This window comes from Trachemys scripta, chromosome 25 (assembly GCF_013100865.1).
Source record: "Trachemys scripta elegans isolate TJP31775 chromosome 25, CAS_Tse_1.0, whole genome shotgun sequence".
In the NCBI taxonomy this organism is placed as follows: domain Eukaryota; kingdom Metazoa; phylum Chordata; order Testudines; family Emydidae; genus Trachemys; species Trachemys scripta.
Genome location: NC_048322.1, coordinates 4,267,443 through 4,292,442, shown reverse-complemented (window position 1 = coordinate 4,292,442; position 25,000 = coordinate 4,267,443). Strand labels below are relative to the sequence as shown.

The 25,000-nt window shown below is 47.3% G+C and overlaps 2 protein-coding genes and 1 non-coding gene across 5 annotated transcripts in view; 1 reads left to right on the top strand and 2 right to left on the bottom strand.

Moving 5' to 3' along the window:
• LOC117869997 (zinc finger protein 883-like) overlaps positions 1-25,000 on the top strand; it is a 929,932-nt gene that overhangs the window by 880,449 nt on the left and 24,483 nt on the right. The window lies entirely within an intron of this gene.
• Positions 4,664-4,736, bottom strand: TRNAT-UGU. Its single transcript has one exon. It is a non-coding gene; the product is annotated as a tRNA-Thr (tRNA).
• Positions 16,732-25,000, bottom strand: part of LOC117870020 (zinc finger protein 501-like) — a 9,282-nt gene continuing 1,013 nt past the window's right edge. The window contains exons 2-4 of one of the 3 annotated variants that reach the window (XM_034757193.1): positions 20,787-20,900; positions 19,160-20,431; positions 16,732-18,065 (exon numbers count right to left, since the gene is read on the bottom strand). In XM_034757193.1, the coding sequence (XP_034613084.1) occupies positions 18,052-18,065; positions 19,160-20,431; positions 20,787-20,900 (1,400 nt within the window). In that variant the 3' untranslated portion in view covers positions 16,732-18,051. Of the gene's footprint in view, positions 20,432-20,786; positions 20,901-25,000 lie in introns of all 3 variants that reach the window. The other 2 variants (XM_034757191.1, XM_034757192.1) reach the window with 2 other exon arrangements.

Here is a 25,000-nt window from a genome sequence, read left to right as displayed (position 1 = left end):
TACAAGTCTCGCGCTATTAGGCTAAGACTTGACAGAACAGTTGCTCTGTCTCTGTCTCTGACCTGCCCCCGTTTCTTTACCCAGTGACTGTTCACTATCCTCTCCAGTTTCATACCCCGTTCACCCCGTTCACCCCCTTCCAACCCACGTTTAAAAATAAAATCACTGAAAATTTGTTAATGAACAACGTTTTCTTTATTACTGTTTTCGCGGGAAAGTGTTGAAACTGGGACGCAGACTGTGGTGGGAAGCGGGTGTAGTGTACTGATGCAAAGGACGCTTCTAAACTCGAGGAATGCCAGGCTCCTGCTTCTACAGTGGTCTGCACTGGCGGACTGATTGTTTGAACGGAGCCTGCCACCCCTCCTGTTCGGGACTCCGTGTGTGGGGACTATGTGACTTTGTGGCAGGGGGAGGACGGTTACAGATTCCCTGCTGCGTGGCTCTGTGATCCAGGATAAGGACCGCTGCATAAGATCTCTAACCGCCCTCCCCCGCCACAAAGTCACAAAGCCCCCCCCACAGACAATGAAAACCACCTCCCAGACTGACCAGGGTGCCTAGTGACTGCACTGTGTGTGTGACCTGCTGCTGAACCTGCCCCTGTGTCTGTACCAACCACCTTTCCCCCCCTTAAAACAGACTGTCATCTAAAAAAACATGATGGAAACAGCAATTAACAGAAACGTATTTTTTATTAGCAAATGGACAGTTAGGGGATGAAACTGGGATGGGGGCTTGGGTGAGGCGGGAAGGAAAGGACTTATCATATTTTGGGGAATGACAGCCTTCTGCCACTTGAGCAGTCTGCAGGGGTTGAGTGACAGTTTTCACAGGCTCTGCAGCCCCTCCTTCTTGGTACTTTCGGTGAGGGGGGTATGGGACTTTGTGGCGGGGGACGGTGGTTACAGATAGACTGCAGCGGGGCTCTGTCCTCCTGCCTCCGGTCCTGCAGAACATCCACAAGGCGCCGGAGCATGTCCGTTTGCTCCCTCATTAGTCCAAGCAGTGTTTGAGTCGCCTGCTGGTCTTCCTGCCACCACCTCTCCTCCCGTTCGCTGTGTGCTCTCTAGTATTGGGACATGTTCTCCCTCCACTGACTCTGCAGGGTTGCCTCGGCTCGGGAGCAGCCCATAAGTTCTGAGAACATGTCGTCCCGTGTCCTTTTCTTTCTACGCCTAATCTGCGACAGCCTCTGGGAGGGAAATGACAGGGTAGGTCGGGAGACAGCCACAGCTGTGGGATGGGAAAAAGGGAGTGAATTCCTCAGAAAGATAAATTTTTGGGTGAACAAAGAAAATAGTCTTTCTCTGTGAAAAAGACCATTCACAGCACCTATCACATGCGCACTCAGGACAAGGTCAAATTTTCGGCCTTCGCATTCAGTCCCTGGGATCTTGCAGTGCAGATCACAGAAGCAGAACAGCACAGCAGAATTTGGGTAGCAGGCTGACATGGTAAGCCGTAGACTTGTGGCAGCTTAAAACTGTAATAATAGCACTGCCCTCCTTTTCACGTTCAAAGCAATGCTCCTAGCGTTGGCCAGTTCCTGCTGCCAGCAATCTGGCAAGCATGAACTCTGCCCCTGTCCCACCCCCTCGCGGCTGTCCCTGGGAAAGATCCCTGTATGCTGCCCCTCTCCCGCCTCCACCGCATGGCTGTAAACCGCCGGTTACAATTCTGTAAAGGAACAGGGAAGCAGTCCCAATACTAACATTCCTCTAATTCAAAGCAGGTCACCATGAGCGACATCACTCTGATGCGTATTTCAGACAGCGACAAAGAACGCATGCTTCGGGAAAGCCTGCAAAGACCAGGGCCATATGCCGCCATGCTGTGCAAGGCAATGATACCGGAGTACTTGATGGTAGCCTGGCGCGGAAACGTTTCACGCTACGGAGAACACAACATGGCCGCTCTGCCAAGGAACCTCATTCAAAGGCTTTCCAATTACCTCCAGGAGAGCTTCATGGAGATGTCCCCTGAGGATTTCTGCTCTATCCCCGGACATATTGACCAAATTTTACTATAGCTGCACTGGCAAGTGCTAAACAGTAGAGCGCCTAGGGCAAACCAATCAAGATATACTGGACGTTGTTAGATTTTTTTGCAGCAGTTGCTAACTACCAAAGACTAGAACTTTAAGTGCCTAGGACAATCTAATCATGAAAAAGCCACAGTTAATATTAATATTCTTTTCTAAATAAATGTTTACATGTTTAATCCACTTACCGACTGATCCTTCCCCTGATTCTGGGTCCGGGTTAACGCCTGGGGACGGTTGGTACGGGATCTCTGTGAGGGTGATGAAGAGATCCTGGCTGTCTGGGAAATCAGCGTTGTAAGCGCTGTCGACTGCCTCGTCCTCCTCATCTCCTTCCTCATCTTCCCCGTCCACTACCATCTCAGAGGAAGCGGGCGTGGACAATATCCCATCCTCAGAGTCCACGGTCAGTGGTGGGGTAGTGGTGGCAGCCGCACCTAGGATGGAATGCAGTGCCTCGTAGAAACGGCATGTCTGCGGCTGGGATCCGGAGCGTCCGTTTGCCTCTTTGGTCTTCTGGTAGCCTTGTCTCAGCTCCTTGATTTTCACGCGGCACTGCGTTGCATCCCGGCTGTATCCTCTTTCTGTCATGGCTTTGGAGATCTTCTCGTAGATCTTAGCATTCCGTCTTTTCGATTGCAGCTCCAAAAACACGGACTCATCGCCCCACACAGTGATCAGATCCAAGACTTCCCGATCAGTCCATGCCGGGGCCCTCTTTCTATTCTGAGATTGCATGGTCACCTCTGCTGGAGAGCTCTGCTTCGTTGCCAGTGCTGCTGAGCTTGCCACGATGTCCAAACAGGAAATGAGATTCAAACTGCCCAGACAGGAAAAGGAATTCAAATTTTCAAATTTTCCCAGGGCTTTTCCTGTGTGGCTGATCAGAGCATCCGAGCTTGGACTGCTGTCCAGAGCGTCAACAGAGTGGTGCACTGTGGGATAGCTCCAGGAGCTATTAGCGTCGATTTCCATCCACACCTACCCTAATTCGACATGGCCATGTCGAATTTAGCGCTACTCCCCTCGTTGGGGAGGAGTACAGAAGTCGAATTTAGGAGACCTCTATGTCGAACTAAATAGCTTTGTTGTGTGGACGGGTGCAGAGTTAATTCGATTTAGCACTGCTAAATTCGACATAACCTGCTAGTGTAGACCAGGCCTTAAATGGCTGCACTTAAACCCTCTCTTCTTTCCCTGCTTCCACACTCCCCCGTTTTGTGCTTCCTTTAGCACAACTAACATTCTTAAACCTCCACTTGCATCAAGTCTTGTATTTCTGTTTCTAGCTCAGGAAGATCAGAATCAACCCTATAAGTCTTAACTGCATATAACGATAATGCATGATTAGAGTGAACATGAAAGGCATCTTACTTCCCTGGTCCTTCTCGCATGAAGGGAGAGCACAATACCCTAAGTCCGAAGGTGCAAACAATTGGAGGTTTATTGGGGTGAACTTTTAGCAAGCATGATTCCAGTTTCCTTCCTTTGTGTCTCTCTTCCCAGCTCTGACACCACAACAATTCTAGCCACAAGACAAAACACCGCAAGGACAGCACCCAGAACATAATTTCTATTGTGCCAGTAAAGGCATGGTATGTTGGATTGCTCTTTAGCTGGCATTAACTTTCTCTGATTTTCTAAAAGACAAAAACAAATTTCTACCCCATCTGGGGCGATCAGTCATTGTTTAAAATATTTCTTTCTTATACAAATACCCTTGCTGATTGTAGGCAAAACAGAGGAATTACCCCTATATTTTCTGTGTTTGTTTCATAGGCAGGCTAGGTTTCAGAGGCTTCTACTTTTATCAGTTAGGTAATTTGCATTAACACACAAATGCTTTCTGACTTTGCTTTTAAATCCAGAGCCATTCACAGATTAAATTTTTACTTAAAAGGGACACAATTAACTTTTACCAGAGGTCTGATTGCCTGTTACCTTTAACTCTGGTTTTCAAAACACATGGTAATCCGAAAAGGAAAAACACCACCTATTGTAGCCTAATAGGATTTTAATTAAGTAGCATTGCATATTTACATTTTCCTCACCCCTTTTACAATATACACTACACATGTTCCTTTCCTTGACATTCCTTTCATACAATTTGGGTGGTTAAATCCCACAGACACCCCATATGTTTTTCTAATCAGACTAAAATGTTCATAGCCAAATGATTTCAATCAAACAGGATTTATTTACAGACATTTCTTTGGAAAAGGGCCCATTTTTCCTTCAGAAAGGCTGCAAAGAAACCAAGAAGTCTTTTTCTATAACTCTTTTCCTTTTAACACTGTTACAACATTGAACTGCTTAATTCCCTCCAGCTTTTGCAGAGTTAACGTCTCCTTATTTTTTCCTTAAATCACTTGCTTATCCACCTCAAGGTTTCCAACCCATTTTTCAATTTCATAAAATATCAGGGTTGGAAGGGACCTCAGGAGGTCATCTAGAACAAACCCTGCTCAAAGCAGGACCAATGCCCAGACAGATTTTTACCCCAGTTCCCCCTTCCTCAAGGATTGAACTCACAACTCTGGGTTTAGCAGGCCAATGCTCAAAGCACTGAGCGATCCCTTCCCCCACAAAACACACTCCGACCATACAAATTAACAGAGCAGGCTCCAGTGAGATTTGAACTCACAACCCCCAGTTTACAAGACCAGTGCTCTAACCCCTGAGCTATGGAGCAACTTTATATACTGTCTGCTTGCTTGTCTGGGCTTGATCCTTTTTGCCTTTGAACACGCCTTTTGCATGGGTACAGACTTTGTTCCACTACCCATTTAGCAAGGTGGATGGGTTCCTCAGCCAGCCCCCACCCTTTCTGGTCTCTTTCCTTAAACATTCGCACTCACAAGGGCTACCGGAGCTGTCAGGTACACATCTCTTCCCTTTTCCCCAACTCTTCTTATTGCCCAGTCCTGCTACGACCGGGGGTAGACCCATCTGCACCCTATTTTTCTTTTTCTTTTCATACTCACAAACACGCTGCCCGGGCTAGCCATGCGCGGGGTAGGAGAGACAGACAGAGAGAGAGAGAGGAGGTTATCCTGTGCACAGGTTGTCCAGAGATACGCTGCAAAAAAGAATCTCCAACTTGCTTCTGCTCTTGGGTTTTTTTGTTTTTGTTTGTTTGTTTGTTTTTCCGCCCTGGGGTCTCTTGGGGCATCCCTTTCAGAGACCTTTGCTCAGTATTCCAGTCCAGGCCGGCTGCCTGTGGCTTTTTCAGCATCCCCAAACCACACCGGCTCCAGGGTCGCAAAGGCAGACTGTTGGGTCTCACTGGGCGGCCAACCTTTGCAAATGTAATCTCAGTCCTGCAACTTTTCACAGCCAGCTGGGGCTGAAAGCAGTTCATTGTCTGTGTGGATTCTTACCCTTGAACGCTGAGCAGCCTTCTCTTTATCTCTAGGCCAAGCTGACTTTTCAAAGTTTCATGCACTTATCTTGTTCTTTTTTGAACTCTGTTACAGTCTTGGCCTTCAGAACATCCTCCTGCAAAGAGTTCCCCAGGTTGACTGTTTTAGTGCGACCCCTCCCTCTGTATGGGAGGCACATTGACCAGAGCTCATCTCTGCATGTCCCCAATGGGGAAGGAAAGACACTGAGAGGGGAGGAAGAAGATGGGCAGAAGGAGTCAAATGGGGCTAGATGAGAATAGAGGAGATTTTCTTCCTGTTAAAATGTTCTGGATTCTCATCGCTAAAAAGCTCCATTGTCAGTTGGATTTCAACCATCAGCCTTTTAGTTACTACCCAAAGGTGTTAACCAAAGGCACAGGTAACTGCCTACTTCCCAACTTTGCCTAAGACACACCTGTGGTGGTGCAACTGGTTTTAATGGAGGGGGGAACACTGTTGATGTTTTGAGTTCAGGCCTCACCCAGAGCATTGCTTTTCATAAGCCATGTAGCTTTCCCCCACTTGCTTTGCCCAATACACATGGAAAGTGCCATACTACGGTGATGAGAGTAAATTCTAAACTCTGAAATGTGGAGGTTGGCCCATAGATTGCGATAAGGAGGGGTTTGAAGAGCGAAAGCTCTAAGGGTATAAAACCAGACAGTCTCCAGGGACAGGTACGGTACAACTCCTCAACAGGCAGCCATTTGGGGGAGGGGGTTTCACTTCCTCTGTCAAATGTCCTGAGAGGTATTTTAAGATGACGATAATGCCATGGTTACCAGTTGACTGGCACGTCTTGGGTTAAAGAAAGAAAGGGACCTGGGTTAATAGCCTGAAGTATTTGTGTCACCAACCCTGTCACTGTCTGACCCCAATTGAGTTCGGAGGAGGTTTGTACTTTGCTGTGTGGAATGCACGGACTCCTGGAGAGCAGTGGCAGCTGTTTCCATGCAGAGAGCCTGGAACTTAGGAGACTTTCTTGAGTTGGCGTTTCGAAGCAATTCAATAAAATAACGGTGGAGCTACAATGTCCGGTCCAAAATTTGAGCCTCCCGTAGCAAAAATGCTATTTTAGGATGTAAGCAGGAGGCTTCCGGCGCTAGGACACCTGACCAGAGAGCTCAGTGGGGGGTGCAACAGCTGCTGACTCTGAGGGGCCTGGGCTAAATCCACTGGCAGGTGGAAGAGTTTCGATTTATTCGATCGATAATTAGTAAGGTGATGATTTAATGACGGGTATTTTTAGTAAATGTCATGGACAGATCATGGGCAAAAACCAAAAAAATCATTGCCCGTGACATACCATAAATACCCCTCGTCGAATCTTGGGGAGTGGAGCCCAGGGGGCCCGTGGCACCACCTATTGGGGGAGAAGCCCCGGGGGCCTGCTGCCACTCCAGATGCTGCCGGGGGGGGGGGAGCCCCAGCGGCCAACCGCTGCTCCGGCCACCCCAGGAGCGCTGCCGGGAGCCACTGAGCTGCGGCTGCTCCCTCCACCCTTGGAACCGCTGCTCAGGCAGTCCCCAGGGCCAGCTGCTTGGGTGGCCATGGAGTCAGCCACAATGGCCACTGCAGAAGTCACAGAGGTCACAGGAAGTCACAGAATCCATGACTTTTGCGACCTCCATGACAGACATGGATCCCTAATAAAGAGACAAAGTCCCTGCTGTGACTGCAGTTCCTGGAAGAGAAGAGAAGAACAGAAAGTGAAGAGAGAAGGAAAAAGAGAGACTCCTGTCACCTCTCTCCCCTGCTGCCTCCCCCCTTGTATTCTGTAACCCCATTGCACTGGGTTCCCTGTGCTGGTGCCATGGGGGGGGGGGCGGACACTAGAGTTCTGGGGATTTGGGGGGGGGAGAAGGGGGCTCTTCACATCTCAGCATTTCACAGAAATTTGTCTTTGGGCTGAAATTTCTCCTGTGGGGGCCTCGCAGTCAGAGGTGTACTTCCCACTGAGGGGGGTGAAGGGAGGTATAAATTGTGGAATAGGCAGAGAAGTATCCCATAAAGGGTCATGTTGTTCTGGTGACTCATTTTGGCTGGGGTCACATGTCCTCTGACACAGGATCATGTGCAGAACATGGAAGCTCTGGCTTTTCCTAAATGCTGTAGAGTGAGAGTTCTTGGAAAGGGCAGGGGGAGAGGGAGGAAGAGGAGAAAGGCAGAGACATTGGAGAAGAGAAATGGGGAGAGAAGAAAGAGACAGAGACCACAGAGCGACAATAAATATTTGAAGCAGAACAGGTGTCCTAACTCAATCTTGCTCATCACAGGTGTTCAGCAAGCTGGGTAGTTGTAGATTTTCCACAGTGTCAAGTCTGAACTTTGATTCTAGCAATGTGAGTTCAAATATCCAGGGGATCTCCACATCCCTGCTCTCTCTCCCCTGGCTCCCATTTTAGTATGAATTTTTATTTTGAAATGTTTGACTTACCCATGATCTTCTCTTTCCCCAACTGTATTGCAATTTGGGTGGTTTTTTTTTTTTTTTTTTTTTTGCTTCCCTTTTGTTCATATCATTATAATTGTAACAGCAAAGAAATCTGCAGGAGCAAAAACTGACTCTCTCCCCATCATGCAGGAACATCATACAAACATCGCACACAGTTGGAATCATAACACGGAAGGCAAGGGGAGGGGGAACGGAAGTTTCCAAGTGTTCTATCTTCTCAGACGACACATTCCAGCCCCTTGTATTCCTCCCTCCTGTATGACCTGCTGGGCTTCGAGACGTTTATTGTCTCATTCTATTGATAATGCGATTATAACACAATGCGACTGAAATTAAACCCCTTCCAGACAAGGAACCAATAAAAGAGAAAAGCCTTTAGTGCATTGGCTGGGAATTGAAGCCACGCCAACTGCTTGGAAGGCAGCTATGCTCACCACTATACCACCAACACATCTGGCAGGAGTAGCTTTCCTGCAGGCTATGTGTGCTGGCAAAGGGGGTGACACATGACCATGGAGCTAGTAAGCAGGGTGGATGGGTTGGAAGCCGCCTGACAGCTGGGAGCAGAGTTAGGGGGCAAAGGTGAAAACAGATCTCATTGGGAGCTGGCCCCACCCCCAACCAGCCCCTACGAGAGGGGAACTGAAGCTCAACTTCAATCATAGAAAAATCTTCCCTGAGAAGGAAGGGGACAGCATGTTTTAAAGACAAGGTTTGTGGGTTTTTCGCACTACATACAGAGGGGCTGCATAGTGCTGATTCCAGACAAGACTCCGGGAGGATAAGGAACAAATTCAGGCTGCCAGTGACCTGAAGGAGGGAGATATTTTGACAGTGATGGACACCTCATCTTAAAGGCCTTTGTCTGCCCCCTTCTAGTGACTGTTTGGTACAGGAAGGCAGCCCCCACTCCTGGGTGTCTCCTGCGGAAATAATGTTTCTGTGCAAAACACAAAAGCTTTTAACACAAAGGAGGGAAAGGAAATGGCCACGCAATGGGACAGGAATGTAAGGAATGAAACACAAGATGTTTCTCCCACCTGCATTGACTTTGAACCTTGTTGTTTGCGGTGTTGCTGTATCCCTGTTGGTCCCTGGACATGAGAGACGGGGCAGGGAGGTGGGGGCTCACATATCTTTCAAAGGATCAAGAAAGGGAGTGTTATTTACTCCTTCTCATAATGCAAGAACTAGGAGGTGTCATAAAATGAAATGAATAGGCTGCAGGTTTGAAACGAAATATTTCTTCACACAACACACAGCACCGAGGGCAGATAGTTTGCTCCCTGCTTCTTCTCAAGGAAATTCCAGAGAAAGGAGACTGGAGCAAACTGATTTCACTGCTCTACAGCCAAAATGCTTCTGAAATAAATGTCGTCAAACTTTACTAATTCTGGGTCACTGAGAACAAAAATGATGCTTAAAATTGTTGATTGGCTCTAGTTTTCAAGATATGCTGTTGGGTCAGTATATACAACCCTTGACTTGGGAATGGCGGAGGATAAGTGAGTTATAAAGGGAAGGGATCTCAATTTAAACCAGAAATGACTAAAATACATCTTTGACTGGATCTATGAATAAATCTATGACTGGGTTTGGACAGTACTTGCTTTTTAGGCAAAACAATGAATGATGCAATCTGAAGCTGGTATTTCGTCATACATGATATGAATTGCATCATGTTATTCCTAGAAGTCATGGATGATGCAATCATAACGAAGCTTACATCACTCTGCTGAACAAAGTGTGCTCTATCAGCTCTAGAAATCATACAGTGTCGTGCTCTCTTATTTTTCAGTGTTTGATTTTGCAAAGGGACACATTTCTGTTTAGCCAAAATGAGCAGAGATGCCTCGTACTTGTGTGAACAGTGCAGATAACTTCTGCTATGTTTGTGGTGAAGTGACTTTTGCATGACAAAAGCGCAGTATAACCACTATGGTTAAGAAAGCCTATCACCTTTATTTTGGCTGCAAAATTGGAGATCAGGACAAGAGGTGGGCCCCACACATATGCTGCAACACTTGTGCAACAAATCTTGGCCAGTGGTTGAACAGGAAAAGGAAATCTATGCCTTTTGCAGCGCCAATGATTTGGAGAGAGCCAACAGAACATACCAGCAATTGTTACTTCTGCATGGTGCCTCCAGTTGGGAAAGGTGTGTCAAAGAAGAAAAAGTGGACTGTGCATTATCCAAACATTCCATCAGCTATACGCCCAGTACCCCACGGAGAAGGACTGCCGGTTCCTGATGCACCAGAATCATTCTCACTTGAGTCAGAAGAGGAAGAGGATGAAACTTCTGGTCCTGAACCATCAATGTCACAGGACCCACATTTTCTCCCATCCTCCTCCTCTGAACCAAACCTCATAACACAAGGTGAACTGAATGACCTTGTCAGGGATTTGGAACTACCCAAGAGTAAGGCAGAGCTGTTGGGCTCCAGACTACAACAGTGGAATCTCCTGGCAGGTGATGTTAGGGTTTCCATGTTCCGTGACCGTCAAAGGATCTTGTCCCATTCTTCTTCATGGAAGGTGATCTTGTAGCCTGCAACAACTTTGAAGGTGTGATGGCAGCCCTCAACATCGTTCACGATCCAGATGAGTGGAGACTGTAAAAAGCAACAGAGGGTCCTGTGGCACCTTTAAGACTAACAGAAGTATTGGGAGCATAAGCTTTCGTGGGTAAGAACCTCACTTCTTCAGATGCAAGACTGAACAGAATGGAGACTGTTCATTGATTCATCAAAGACGAGTCTTAAAGCTGTTTTACCGAATAATGGCAATGTTTTGCCATCAATTCCAGTTGGTCATGCAGTCCATATGAAGGAAACCTATGACAACATGAAACAACTTTTGAGGTGCATAAACTATGACCAACATCAGTGGCAGCTTTGTGGCGATTTAAAAGTTGTTGCTCTCTTGCTTGGTCTGCAGACTGGATACACAAAGTACTGCTGTTTTCTCTGCGAATGGGATAGTCGTGCAAGAGATTCCCACTACATCAAGAAAGATTGGCCACTCCGACAGTCATTGGAGCCTGGGAGGAAAAGTGTTCAGCATTCACCACTTGTTGAATCAAGGAAGATTTTACCACCACCCTTACACATCAAGCTGGGTCTGATGAAGAACTTTGTCAAGGCCATTGACAAAACACAAGCAGCTTTCAAGTACCTCCATGGAAAATTTCCAAGGTTAAGTGAAGCTAAGATAAAGGAAGGTGTCTTTGTTGGTTCTCAGATTCGTGAACTTCTTCGAGATGATGCATTTGACCATGCACTGCGTGGCAAGGAAAAGACGGCATGGAAAGCCTTCCAGTTAGTGGCAATACATTTTCTCGGAAACAACAAGGCAGACAACTACAGGTTGTTGGTGGAAAACCTCCTCGAGGCATACAAAAGCCTTGGCTGCAACATGTCACTAAAGATACATTGTTTGCACTCTCATCTAGATTTTTTTCCACCGAACTGCGGAGCAGTGAGCGACGAGCATGGCGAGCGATTTCACCAGGACATTGCAACAACGAAGAAACACTATCAGGGCAAATGGAGCCCATCAATGCTTGCAGACTATTGCTGGACAGTGACAAGAGATGCTCCATTTAATGAATACAAGAGACAAGCCAAGAAGCGCCGAGTAGACACTGAATAGGACTAAACTAGGTACATAATAGCTTTTTGCCTTTTGTTTCATAATAAATTTTATTTATATAACCCTTTTGCTGATTTTTAAAGTGTTACATAAACAGGACAGGTGAAATATTATCATGTAAAGCAACCATAAACACATGAAAAGACCTAGGTTTACAATTTATGATTAAAACTCTACTATCTACACAATATACATAGACATAAAATGTAAAAACTTAAATATCTTAGAAACAGTAGCCAGTTGTTTTAATTGTCATATTTGAATTCAGCACATCAAAATACATAATAAATAGCACATTTTATCTCTGAAGCAGACGACTTCTCAAAAATTGTAGACCAGTGTTTCTGGACATCACCCCGGCCCCACACACATAGAGACTTTTCCAAGACATTAACTCTTCCTTCTCTTTTATGACTCTTTAATGCAGCTTGACATACCAGTTCCTTGAAGCCCCTTCCCACAGAGAACAGAACCACAGAGCAATGACAAAGTTGGAGGCTGCCAGGTTATTAAGGGGCAAATAGTTAAGGGGATGCACTAAAAATCCAGTGGAGTCATCCGCCTCCGCTCCACCCCCAAGCAGCTTTGAATCTTGCTGACTCTGAAGCTGTTTTTCCACTGCCTCAGCATCCTCGACCCCCACAGGAGGCCGGTGTAGAGTCTTTAGCTCCCTGTTCATATTTCAGACCCCAGCTAATGCACCATTCCTGCCCAGCAACTCACCATCTGCCCCAGGAGAACCAGCTGGTGGACTGCATCCACAGGCAGATAGCTTATACCGCTCCCCTCAGGGCAGAGAACAGGTAATCATGAAGTGATCTATCCCGTTGCCCATTCCCAGCATCTATAGAGATGTGAACACAAAAACATTTGGGGACCACTTGCAGCTACTTAGACGCATAGAAGATTAGGGTTGGAAGAGACCTCAGGAGATCATCTAGTCCAACCCCTGCTCAAAGCAGGACCAATCCTCAACTAAATCATCCCAGCCAGGGCTCTGTCAAGCTGGGCCTTACAAACCTCTAAGGATGGAGATTCCACCACCTCCCTAGGAAACCCATTCCAGTGCTTCACTACCCTCCTAGGGAAACAGTTTTTCCTAATATCCAACGTAAACCTCCCCGACTGCAACTTGAGACCATTGCTCCTTGTTCTGTCATCTGCCACCACTGAGAACAGCCAAGCTCCATCCTCTTTGGAACCCCCTATGACGTTATTGACATAATCTGGGACCATATAGAACAGGGTTGCAACCAAAGTCCTGTAGTGGCACCAAATCTTGTATAAAGGGGGTCAAATGAGGCGTCTAAGACAAGATTATGGTTTACTGGTTATGATTATGCTGTCTATATGTGTGTATTAGTTTTGTAGTTGAAGTTGTGAATATTGGCTCTGTACTGTCTGTATTTCAAACTTAGGCTATGCTTCTGGGAAACATCCCAGACAAGTTGGTGTTAGCTCTGCCTGGCCTGCTTGATGGCCCATTAAGGACCATCAGCTATACAATTGCCCCATAGAGAGAAGGCAAATACGCCTTGCAACTCAGCAAAGTATGCAGGAACTTGCCCATGTGACTCCAGACTCCATTTTGCTGTAATTTTCCACAGTAAGAACAAAGAGGTGTTCTTACATTTGGAAAAGACTATAAAAGGCTGATGCCTCATCTCCATTTTGTCTTCAGTCCTGCTTCTTACCTCTGGAGGGACTTTGCTACAAACTGAAGCTCTGAACAAAGGACTGAGGACCCATCCCAGCGGGGGATGTATTCCAGAGACTTGATTTGATTCTGCAGTTTCTATCACTGCTACAAGCCTGAACCAAGAACTTTGCCAGTACTGCATGCAATTGATTCCATTTAACCAATTCTAGCTCTCATCTCTATCTTTTTCCTTTTATGATAAACCTTTAGATTCTAAAGGATTGGCAACAGTGTGATGTGTGAGTAAGATCTGATTTGTATATTGACCTGGGTCTGGGGCTTGGTCCTATAGGATCAGGAGAACCTTTTTTCTTTTATTGGGGTATTGGTTTTCATAACCATTTTTCCCCATAATGATGGCACTGGTGGTGATACTGGGAAACTGGAGTGTCTAAGGGAATTGCTTGTGAGACTTGCTGTAGTAGGTCCTAGCCGGGGCTCGACCCTTCCGGGCAGGAGGGGAGCCACACCGACTCACTACTGGGGAACAAGCAGTCAATTAGTCTCGAAACTCCGGCTCTTTGGTGCAGAGTCGGAGCAACCACAGTAAAGCTCAGGCCCTTGACTGCAGGGGGGCTGAGCGAGCAAGCAGTTCGGGAGCCCAGGCCCTGGATCAGGGCGGGGCAATCACAGTTAGCTCAGACCCTTGTTTGCAGGGGCTGAGCGAGCAAACAGTTCAAAGCCCGGGCCCTGGATCAGGGCGGGGCAAACACAGTTAGGCTCAGGCCCTTGTTGCAGGGGCTGAGCAAGCAAATAGTTCAGAGCCCAGGCCCTGGATCAGGGCGGGGCAAACACAGTTAGGCTCAGGCCCTTGTTGCAGGGGCTGAGCAAGCAAATAGTTCAAAGCCCAGGCCCTGGATCAGGGCAGGGCAAACACAGTTAGGCTCAGGCCCTTGTTCGCAGGGGCTGAGCGAGCAAATAGTTCAGAGCCCAGGCCAGGCACGCCTAGGCTTTCTGTAGCCGACTGTTGGGTGAGGGGGATGCCTGCCACCCGTGAGCGGGGGTGGCAGGGGGGAACGCAGGCCCACCCACTCCACTGCGTTCCAGCCCGGGGCCCTAACAGCGGTTGCTGCCGCTGCTGGTCAGTGGGGTATCCAGACCGCAACACACTGACATAGGCTCACACTCGGTCACAGCCGGACCGGGGTCGGCTACCCCCGGGCTGCTTCCATGATCCCCCTCAAAGCCTACCTCGTTCGTCACGCCGGGATCGGGCCAGTCCACCTGCATGGGCTCCTCTCTGCCCGGGCTCGGCGGCAAGTCCAGTAGCTCTGCCGGGAAGTCCGGCCAATGGTCCTCAGGTGGCTCCTCTGGATAGCAGCAGGGGCGAAGGGGTTCGGGTCCAGTCTCACCCTCAGGGTTAGTGGGGTGTGGTTCCCAGGGATTCTCCCAGTGGCGGGCGTGAACGGGCTCCGGCGGCTCCTCCACGTAGCGGGCCAGGGGTAGCTCAGGCCAGCTAGGGTCCAGGCCTCGGTCTTCGACGGTCTCCTGGCCGGGAGCTCCCGGCCACACGTCTGCTCCCTGCGGTGGCTGGCCGCCGACTGAGCTCTGGCGGCCGGCCTTTATACTTCCTGTCCCGCCCCTTGACTTCCGGGGGGCGGGGACAGGAGGTGATGGTCCCACCCACTCTGGTGCCTGCACGTGGGCTCCCTCTTCCGGGCAGGAGGGGAGCCACACCGACTCACTACACTTGCGGTTAGCCAGTGGGGTGAGACCAAAGTCCTCTTAGTCTTGCTGGTTTGGTTTGCCTTAGAGGTGGAAAAACCCCAGCCTTAGGCTGTAATTGCCCTGCTCTGAGCAATGTGTCCTGAATTGGCACTCTCAGTTGGGTCCCGCCAGAACCGTATCGTTACACCCCCCTTCAGGTAGTTGAAAGCAGCTATCAAATCCCAACTCAGTCTTCTCTTCTGCAGACTAAATAACTCCAGTTCCCTTACCCGCTCTTCATAAATCATATGCCCAGGCCCCCTAATAATTTTCATTGCCCTCCGCTGAACTCTCTCCAATCTGTCCACATCCTTTCTGTAGCGGGGGGCCCAAAACTGGATGCAGTACTCCAGACGTGGCCACACCAGTGCCAAATAGAGGGGAATAATCACTTCCCTCGATCTGCTGGCAATGCTCCTACTAACGCTGCCCAATATGCTGTTAACCTTCCTGGCAACAATGGCACATTATTGACTCATCCAGCTTTGCATCCACTGTAATCCCCCAGGTCTTTTTCTGCAGAACTGCCGCTTAGCCAGTTGGTCCCCAGCCTGTAGCCATGCATGGGATTCTTCCATCCTAAGTGCAGAACTCTGCACTTGTCCTTGTTGAACCTTCTTTTGGCCCAATCCTCCAATTTGTCTAGGTCACTTTGGACCCAATCCCTACCCTCCAGTGCTTGGATTCTTTACATGCTTTCACAGAAGGAAGAACACATGTTCCATGATTTCATAGGGCAGAGTTTTAGGGCTATTGTGATTCAGGGAGCTATGCTATCGGGTGCTTTCCCTGTGTGGATCTGACAGGTGGATCAACATAGATGCACATTGTGCCCCGTCTCAGGGAGCTGAGGGCTGTGAGTCTCCTTGTTGCCACCTGTCACTAGTAAAAGGGACTTTTGCATTTGGCAGCTGGATGTTAGCGACCAAACTCACCAGCCTGTCAGGCACTCAAGCACCCGCCTCTGAGCTACAGCAACCCTGACAGTTGACAATAGAGGCACCCTAACCCCTGAGTTCCTTCAATGTGTCCCCCTCCGGGGTCCAGCTCCGATCACCAGATACTCGGGGTACGTCTATACTACCTGCCGAATCAGCAGGCAGCGATCGATCCAGTGGGGGGGTCGATCTATCGCGTCTAGTGTAGATGCAATAAATCGATCCCCGAGCACTCTCCCGTTGACTGCTGTACTCCAGCTCGGCGAGAGGCGCAGGCAGAGTCTACGGGGGAGCTGCAGCCGACGACTCACCGCGCTGAAGACACCACGGTAAGTCGATCTAAGTACATCGACTTCAGCTACGTTATTCATGTACCTGAAGTTGCGTAACTTAGATCTATCCCCTCCCCTAAGGTAGACAGGGCTCAGAAAAATCCCAGATCCTCTCTGTCCGAAGCAATGGTATTTCCCATGTTACCAGTTTTACTGTAGACCACTGCTCCTGTATCACACAGCACTTGAGTACAGTTATCGAACAAAGGGAAATTTATTTAACAAAGGATGGATTTAAACAGAAACAAATGTGAGTGATGGAAACAAACAGTTACAAACAAAACAAAAATCACAAAATGCAACCTCCACTTTTTAATAGTTACCTTTCCTCTCTAAGTAGCTTGAAGTGTGAGGTGACAGTCTATTGTAGTGATTGCTAGTCCCTAGGAGCCATGCCCCTGCCTTTCTTGAAGCACCACTGGTCAGTAGGGATCTCCTTGGTGAATGGACCCAGAGTGTTTCTCTCCACCCTGTTATAAACTGAATCAGACTTTTGGCTTTATTCACAGAAAGGACGATCTCCTCATTGTCATATCATCCTTTTCACTTCCACATGGTTTTGATGTTTATAGTTTGTCTTTGATAGTTTTCCGTTGGCTTTTCTGGGTTGGTGCAAAGGTTGACAATGGAGCAACACATCGTATAACTGGCTAGCAAGGGACGGGTGACAATTCCCTCCCACTTGAATGGCCATCCCCAACAAGACCTATGATTGGGGTGACTCACTTTCATGACAATACCATATGGGCATAATTTTCCAGATACTTACATTACACCTTCAATATGACTCATACACACCTCTTGCAGTGATTACTGAAAGCTTGTAAATTATTGTTACTCCTAGAGATCTCACTGATATGCTTCCTGGATAAATATCATAAAAATCAGTGCATTAGGTGTGATGAGTTTGTCAGGTTTGAGACAGGAGTTTCTTGTGAATTACTTTGACATCTTTGCCAATTGGCATCAAAGAGCTTTTATCACAGATGCACTGAGCTATACAGTCACACCCTGATGTAATAGAAAGGCCAGAACAAAAAATAGAGAGAGGAACAATAAAATACTAAAATGACAACAGTTGGAACTCAACATTTCTCTCACTCTTTGGACTGATGGTTACTAAGAGCTTTTCCCTCAGGCAATTGGATAGCTGCTCAGCCCTCCATACTAGCAGCTTTCTCACATACAGGGAGAGGGGTCAAAATTGGAATTGATGTCATGACTTGCTTCGCATAGAGGATCAATCTGTCTAAGGCTAGGTCTACCCTCCAAAAACTGGAAGTATTCTTCTGAGAACTTAACACTGTCTACACTGGGGCTTAGGTCACATTAACTACTTCTCTCAGTGGAGCAGATTTCTCACACCCCTGACAGATGGGGCTATGTTAACATAGCTTTTCAGTGTAGACCAGCCTTTAGAAGGCTTTTTGATATGAAAGGCAATGGACTTCAGCCTTTTCCTTGGTATTGATGGTTGACGATTGCAACTTTCCTACCTGATGGACACATCCTATGACAGATGTCATGCCTTTCCCTCGCAAATTAGAGCAGTGGGGAAGTCAGTGACCCTTACAGTGTAAGTGGGTAAAAAGTTATACTTGTCCCCTCGAGTAGTTTTCCTTTTAATAGAAATTGACTTTGAAGCTAAGCAAAATATGCTCTATTTGAAATACAAAAAAATAAAATCTATACAGGCCCAATATTCTCTTATACACTCTTTCTAACACCTATTCTCCCACCCCAACCTTTGGAGTGAGGTTTTCTACCAAAACTCCTTACACTACAGGGGGTAAATTAAATCAAATTCACTTTTGAAGATTAGCCATCATTTCCTATATGAATAACAAAAGAAAAATAAGACAACTTTCAATTTTCCAAAATAATTCAGATCAAACAATTAATCTCTTACTCTTTAACCAAAAAGATCACCTATTATTTCATTTTCACTAGTAACTACTATATTCAAAGATCACAAATTCTTGTCATACATGTTAGTTTTCTTTTAATCCCCATTGCCAACAACTGAACCTTGGCTCAAATTGTGATTTGTCCCAACACTTTTGTGAGTTCATATATCTCTGGTTCTTCTGCCATGTGTGTTGGTGGAAGGCATCTCCTATGTGGGAATGTTTGCATCATGAGGAAAAATACCTCTCTTTTCACACTTTAAATCTTTCAAAGTAGGAGGAGGTAGGGGAGAAGTGATGTAAATGCATAAGACAAAAGAGAACTGTCTGGTGTACACTAAAGACATTTATTGGTATAACTATATTGCTCAGGGGTGTGAAAAATCGACACAGCTGAGCAACGTAGTTACACAGCTCTAATCCCCTGTGCAGACAGCGCTACATCAGCCTGCCAACAGGACTCTGTTGCTTTTTACATCTCCTTCCAGCATCAGAGGCTGAAATGACACTTTTTTCTTGCCCCTGCTCCTCTTCATTTAAACAGAATTTGAAAAGTTCCCATTATAACGGCTCTTCAGCACAAAACCCAGAGCAACGTGAGAACAATTGGCAATGATACAAACTGTATCACTGGTGGCTCTAACAATAACCTTGCAATAGGAGGAATGGTATAAATATGATGCTCCCTTGTTTCTTATGGGAAGGGCAGACTCGAATTACTCATGGGACAATGGAGTTGATAGAAAGGACAAATGGGCCCACCTCAAAGAGGTCAAACTGCAAAAGGCAAAAATGGGCCCCTCATCTGGACAAGCTGAGGGATATTGGTGCTGCAAACAGTTCAAACAGCTTTTAAAAGTTACTATGTGGGAATCAGGAAAAGTATTAAAGAAAAAGTATTGATAGCCCTAGAGGTTTTTATGGTGTTGATCTCTCTTCCAGGTTCTCTGATGGCTAACATGGACTCAGTGGCAAGGCAAGGTTTTCCCCACAATCACTGCTTCCATAGGGTCTCATACCTGTGTGCATTCTCTGATGGCTAATAAGCTGCTGGCTGCGAATGAAGTTTTTTCCACAATCACTGCATTTATAGGGCCTCTCTCCTGTGTGGATTCTGAGATGGGTAAGAAGGTGTGAGCTGTGATTGAAGGTTTTCCCACACTCACTGCATACATAGGGCCTCTCTCCTGTGTGGATTCTCTGATGCCCAGTAAGGTGAGAGCTGTGAGTGAAGCTTTTCCCACACTCACGGCATTCATAAGGCCTCTCCCCTGTGTGAATTCTCTGATGTTTAGAAAGGGCTGAGCTGCTAGTGAAACTTTTCCCACACTCACGGCATTCATAGGGCCTCTCGCCTGTGTGGATTCTCTCATGATGAACAAGGTTTGATTTGTAAGTGAAGGCTTTCCCACACTCTCTGCATTCAAAGGGCCTCTCCCCTGTGTGGATTCTCTGATGTTCAGAAAGGGCCGAGCTGGTAATGAATCTTTTCCCACACTCACGGCATTCATAGGGCCTCTCCCCAGTGTGGATTCTCTGATGTTGAGAAAGGACTGATCTTTCAGTGAAGCTTTTCCCACACTCATGGCATTCATAGGGCCTCATCCCTGGGTGGATTCTCTGATGTTTAGAAAGGACTGATCTGTGAGCGAAGCTTTTCCCACACTCACGACATTCATAGGGCCTCTTCCCCGTGTGGATTCTCTGATGTTTAGAAAGGACTGACCTGTGAGGGAAGCTTTTCCCACACTCATTGCATTCGTAGGGCCTCTCCCCTGTGTGGATTCTCCGATGGTGAAAAAGGCCTGATCTTTGAGTGAAGCTTTTCCCACACTCATGGCACTCATAGGGCCTCTCACCTGTGTGGATTCTCTCATGATGAACAAGGTTTGATTTGTAAGTGAAGGTTTTCCCACACTCACTGCATTCGAAGGGCCTCTCCCCTGTGTGGATTCTCCAATGGTGAAAAAGGCCTGATCTTTGAGTGAAGCATTTTCCACACTCACTGCATGTATTTTTCCTCTTTCCCATGAGGATTTCCTGCTGTGTTGTGGTTTCCTTGATGCTCTTCTGAGTTCCCCGACAGGAAATAATTTTACCCATTTTCTCTCCTGGCTGGTTTCCCTGCTCTCTTTCTGGTCTGTGCTGAATCTCACAGGATTTTTCCTTCTCATAACTCCTGGACACATTCCTTTTTGATCTTTGTGATAATGCTCTGTGTTTATCCACTTGCTCAACATTTTCCTGCTGAGAATTCTGCTCCTCTTTCTCACATACCATTGGGTCACCTGCTGTGATAAAGACAGAAACCTCAAACAGGGATGGAAAGGGGAAGACCAAACGAAAACAAGTGCTTGAGAGAGGTCAAATAAAAATAGGAACTGAACTCCTCCAAACTCTCCCCCCAACTAGGAGAGAGGAGGGGATCATTTTATCCTTCACATCCAAATTCGCAGGGGGGAAGGAGGAAGCTACTGCCTGGTGTCTGCTAGGATCTACAGGAAGCTATGAGCTATATTTACCCTGAGGATGCGATCCTTGCTAGGGACAATAATGAACTGAGAGACCTCCCAAGGGCTTTGTAGGGCATCCCAGATGTTTCCTTCAGGCACTTATAGATTCTGAGTTGGTTTAATGTTTCCTCACCTGTGCAGGGAGCTCTCAGGATCTCTCTTTCCTCTGAACGCTGGAGGTCTGGGACCCATGACTCTTCCCCTTGTTCCAGCTGGGAGATCACATCAGGTTGGGAAACTGGAAACCCTGCTCAGATGAAAGAAAACAAAGGAGTTCAGTTGATTTCATAAGACTGTGTCATAAAAAACATTCTATTAATTTAACTTCAGTGCTTAGTGTGAGCTGGTGTGCCCGGGATCAGTCCTCACTGAAAATGCCAAGATCAGGGTAGGCTGAAAAAGGCAGAGCAGATGCTCCCAAAACTGGTGGTTAACACTGAAGTTAAATTCACCAACCACTCACAAACTGTGCTTCTGATCCCCCATGCTGGTTATCGAGAAACTGAAAAAAAAAAAAATCACAGCCCCCTTTATTGCATTGCACTTCTCTGACTCCCAATCAGCACCTAGGTCCAGTACAGTGAGAGGTTATTTAAAAACTCTGCTCATATAAACAAACTGTTCTTCTGACCTCAGAGTCAGCCACATTACCAGGCCACTATAGGTTTGGCTCTTACCCAAAATACTATGATGCCAGCCAATCCTTTAGAATCTAAACTAAAGGTTTATAAGACAGAAAGCAAGAAAGCATCTAAACTAAAGGTTTATTATAAAAGAAAGAAAAAGGGAGTTGTTCAATGGGAAAGCAGTCAGATACATTCAGAAATCTATATATCTGGTTCCTAGCAGTATTGGTGAGTTCCTGGCTTGAAAGCCTGTCTGGTACACATCCACATTATTCAGTTCTTTGTTCAAGGCTTCAGTTTGTAGAGAAGTTAAACCAGAGGTAGGAAGAGGGATTGAAGACAAAATGGAGATGATGCAGCTGCCCTGTATATTCCTTTTGCCATGTAGCTTCTACTTCCTGTGTCCCAAACACAAGCTTCACAGCACATGGCACGGAAAAGCCTTGGAGTTCTCAGTACATAGGTATATCCCTGCATGTCTTGCTGACTCAATAGGTGTATCCCCTTAGTTCTTTCCATGGGCTCATTGTATGGCTGATGACCCTGGATGAGCCGTCGAACAGGCTAGGCAGCGCTGATGCCAATATGTCTGGGGTGTCACCCAGAAACACTGCACAAGTCTGGAAATACAGATATACCCTACATATCTATAACTCACAATACAAAGGTGATACAAAGATAGAAACAAAATCATCATACTTGGAAAATCATAACATTTTCATTGACACCTTACATGGCACATCTAGCACAATTCATTGCAATTTTATCATATTGGTATTCATAATAAAATAATAATAATATAAAGTGTCTCTCAATTTCATACAGTGTCACACTTAATAAACCAGTGAATTCCCAGGACTGCCTCCCCAGGTCCTTGAAGATACCGAACAACTTGCTTGTGAGGGACTGAAATCCCAACATATATGTTGGGAAGACACAGACAGACACTGTACAAATCTGTACCTCTATGTTCACTCTTCTATAAAATTATGATCAATTTTGTACATAGTATGTGTCAGGGCTGAATCCCCACTCTGTCACTCTGAGTGCAGAAAGTGGGGGCCAGCAAGGATTCTAAAAATTAATTCGTGCCACTCTAGGCTTGTATTAAACCTCCAAGGTTACAACTTTTCTCTGACCTTGGTTTGGTAAATGCTGCCACCACCCAAATGCAAAAACACCCCAAACCCTTGGACCCAGGCAGGAGCACTTGAGAATTCCTCCCTCTGGGGCACCCTCAAGCCCTTTCACCTCCCCTCCAGAAAAGAGCTGAGAAAGAAAACAAAGGAAATTAGCTGTGGCTACCAGATAATCAAACAACATGCACAAACCTCTTCGGACACCAAAAATCCAATCCTGTTCTTAAAAGAGGTAAATTTTATTAAAATTGAAAAGGAAAGGAATACATCTGGAACTTAGGCTTTTGCTAGCTCTTAAAAGAAACAATTTTTGTAAACACCCAAAATAGCTTTCTTGGGGGTTCAGCTTAAAGCTTACAAGCAAACAAAAGCATCTGGGATAGCACAGGGGAGATCTAAAAGCCAAAATAAAAAAATAAACCTGATTGTGTCTGTCTAAACGTTCCCTATCCAAATAATTTCTTCTACATATGGAAGATGAATTTTCATACCTGCTTCAAGCCATACACAGCATTGCTACTCCGTGTCGCCTTCTCCGGAGAACAACAGACAAGGGAAAGTTACTTTCCCGTTTTAAAAAGTTCTAGCCTTTCCATTGGCTCTTTTGGTCAGGTGCCCACTTCCTTTCCCTTTACCTGTGGGCTTGTTAACCCTTTACAGGTAAAGCAAGCAGAGAACTCACACCAACAGGGATTTTACAGCAAACTGGCTGGCTGGGTGTTTACAAAAGGGAGATCCCTCCACTCCCCTTCATTTATGACTGTATGGCTTGTGAGGTATCATTTGAAAAGACAATCTACTGAATATCCTGTTATAATGTGTAGCAACATTGTATGTAAAGTTGTGAGATTTGACAGTATGATACACCACTACCCCGATATAACGCGGTCCTATAGAACATGAATTCAGCTATAAAGCGGTAAAGCAGCGCTCTGGGGGACAGGGCTGCTTTACCTTGTTATATCGGAATTCGTGTTACCACAAGCGGTTTCTCTGTGCTCCCCGGCCCCCCGCCCCAGCTCACCTCTGCTACGCCTCCTCCCACGAGCGTGCCGCAGCTCCGCTTCTCCTCCCTCCCTCCCAGGCTTGCCGCGCCAAACGCATCTCACCCACCCTTCCTTATGTCATCGGTGCCTACATGTACCATGACCACCGGCTCCTCCCCAGCACTACACAAATCTATCTAGATGCCTCAAGAAATCAGCAACCTTTGTACCAGGCAGGCAAGTCAACATACGGTTCTCCTGGTCATCACAAACCCAGCTATCCTTGTTTCTAATGATCGAATCTCCCATTACTAACAGCTGCCTTTTCTTAATGACTGGAGTTCCCTCCCCCGGCGAGGTAAACTCAGTGCAAGCGGTTACCCCAACACTATCTGGAAGGAGGGTCCCAACTATGGGAAGGTTTCCCTCTGCTCCCATTGACTGCTCTGCTTCCCTGGGCCTTTCATCCTCCTCAACAGCGCAGGGGCTGTCTGACCGGAGGTGGGAGAAATCTACAGTGTCCCGGAAAGCCTCATCAGCGTACTTCTCTGCCTCCCTTAGCTCCTCCAGTTCCGCCACCCTGGCCTCCAAAGCCTCCACGCTGTCTCTGAGAGCCAGGAGCTCCTTGCACCGAATGCACACATACGCCACCCGCCCACAGGGCAGGTAATCATACATGCTACATTGTGTGCAATAAACAGGACAGCCCCCACTCTGCTGCTGGGCTTCTGTCTGCATTCTCTCTTACAGCTACCTAGGTTAACAATAGGGGTTTTATTTAAATCAAGAAGTTTGTATTATAGCTTAAATGTTTTAAAGAATGGCAAGAGTACCTCGCCCCCTTCCCACTCCCCTTCCAAACTCCCTCACGAAACTCCCTGTTAGCAGCCCTGGTCGCTTGCTCACTGCTTTATAAAGCACTCCCCTATCACATACCCCCCGCACCCCCAGCCCCTGCTGTGAGCCTCTCAGGGTAGGGGGCTGGGAGCACCCCCACGACCCCAGCCCACACCCCCAGCCCCCACTCCTGCACCCTGCCCACATCCTCACCCCCACACTGAACACCAAATGGGAGCTCCTGCACCCCCTCCCACATTGCCAGCTGCACCCCTCGCACCAAATGGGAGCTGCCCCAGGTAAGTACTCCACACCCCAACCTCCGGCCCCAACCCTGAGCCCCCTCCTGCATCCTAAAACCTGGCCAGACCCTGCACCCCAATCTCCAGCCTGCTCCTGCACCCTAACTCCCTCCCAGACTCTGCACCCCCAGCCCTGACTCCTGCACTCCCTCACACATCCCCAGCCATGACTCCTTAACCCCTCTCTCACACACACACACACCCCAGTCCCCTGCCTTCCCTGATTCCTGCAACCCCCATATCTCCTGTCCCCACACACCCTCAGCCCCCTCTGACTCGTGCACCCCTCACAAACCCCCAGCCCTGACTCCTGCATCCTCTCACACCCCCAGCTCCCTCTGACTCCTGCTCCTGACTCCCTCACACACCCCTGCCCTTACTCCTTCACTCTTTTCAAACACACCCCAGTTCCCTGCCCTCCCTGATTCCTGCAACCGCCCATAACTCCTTCCCCCCC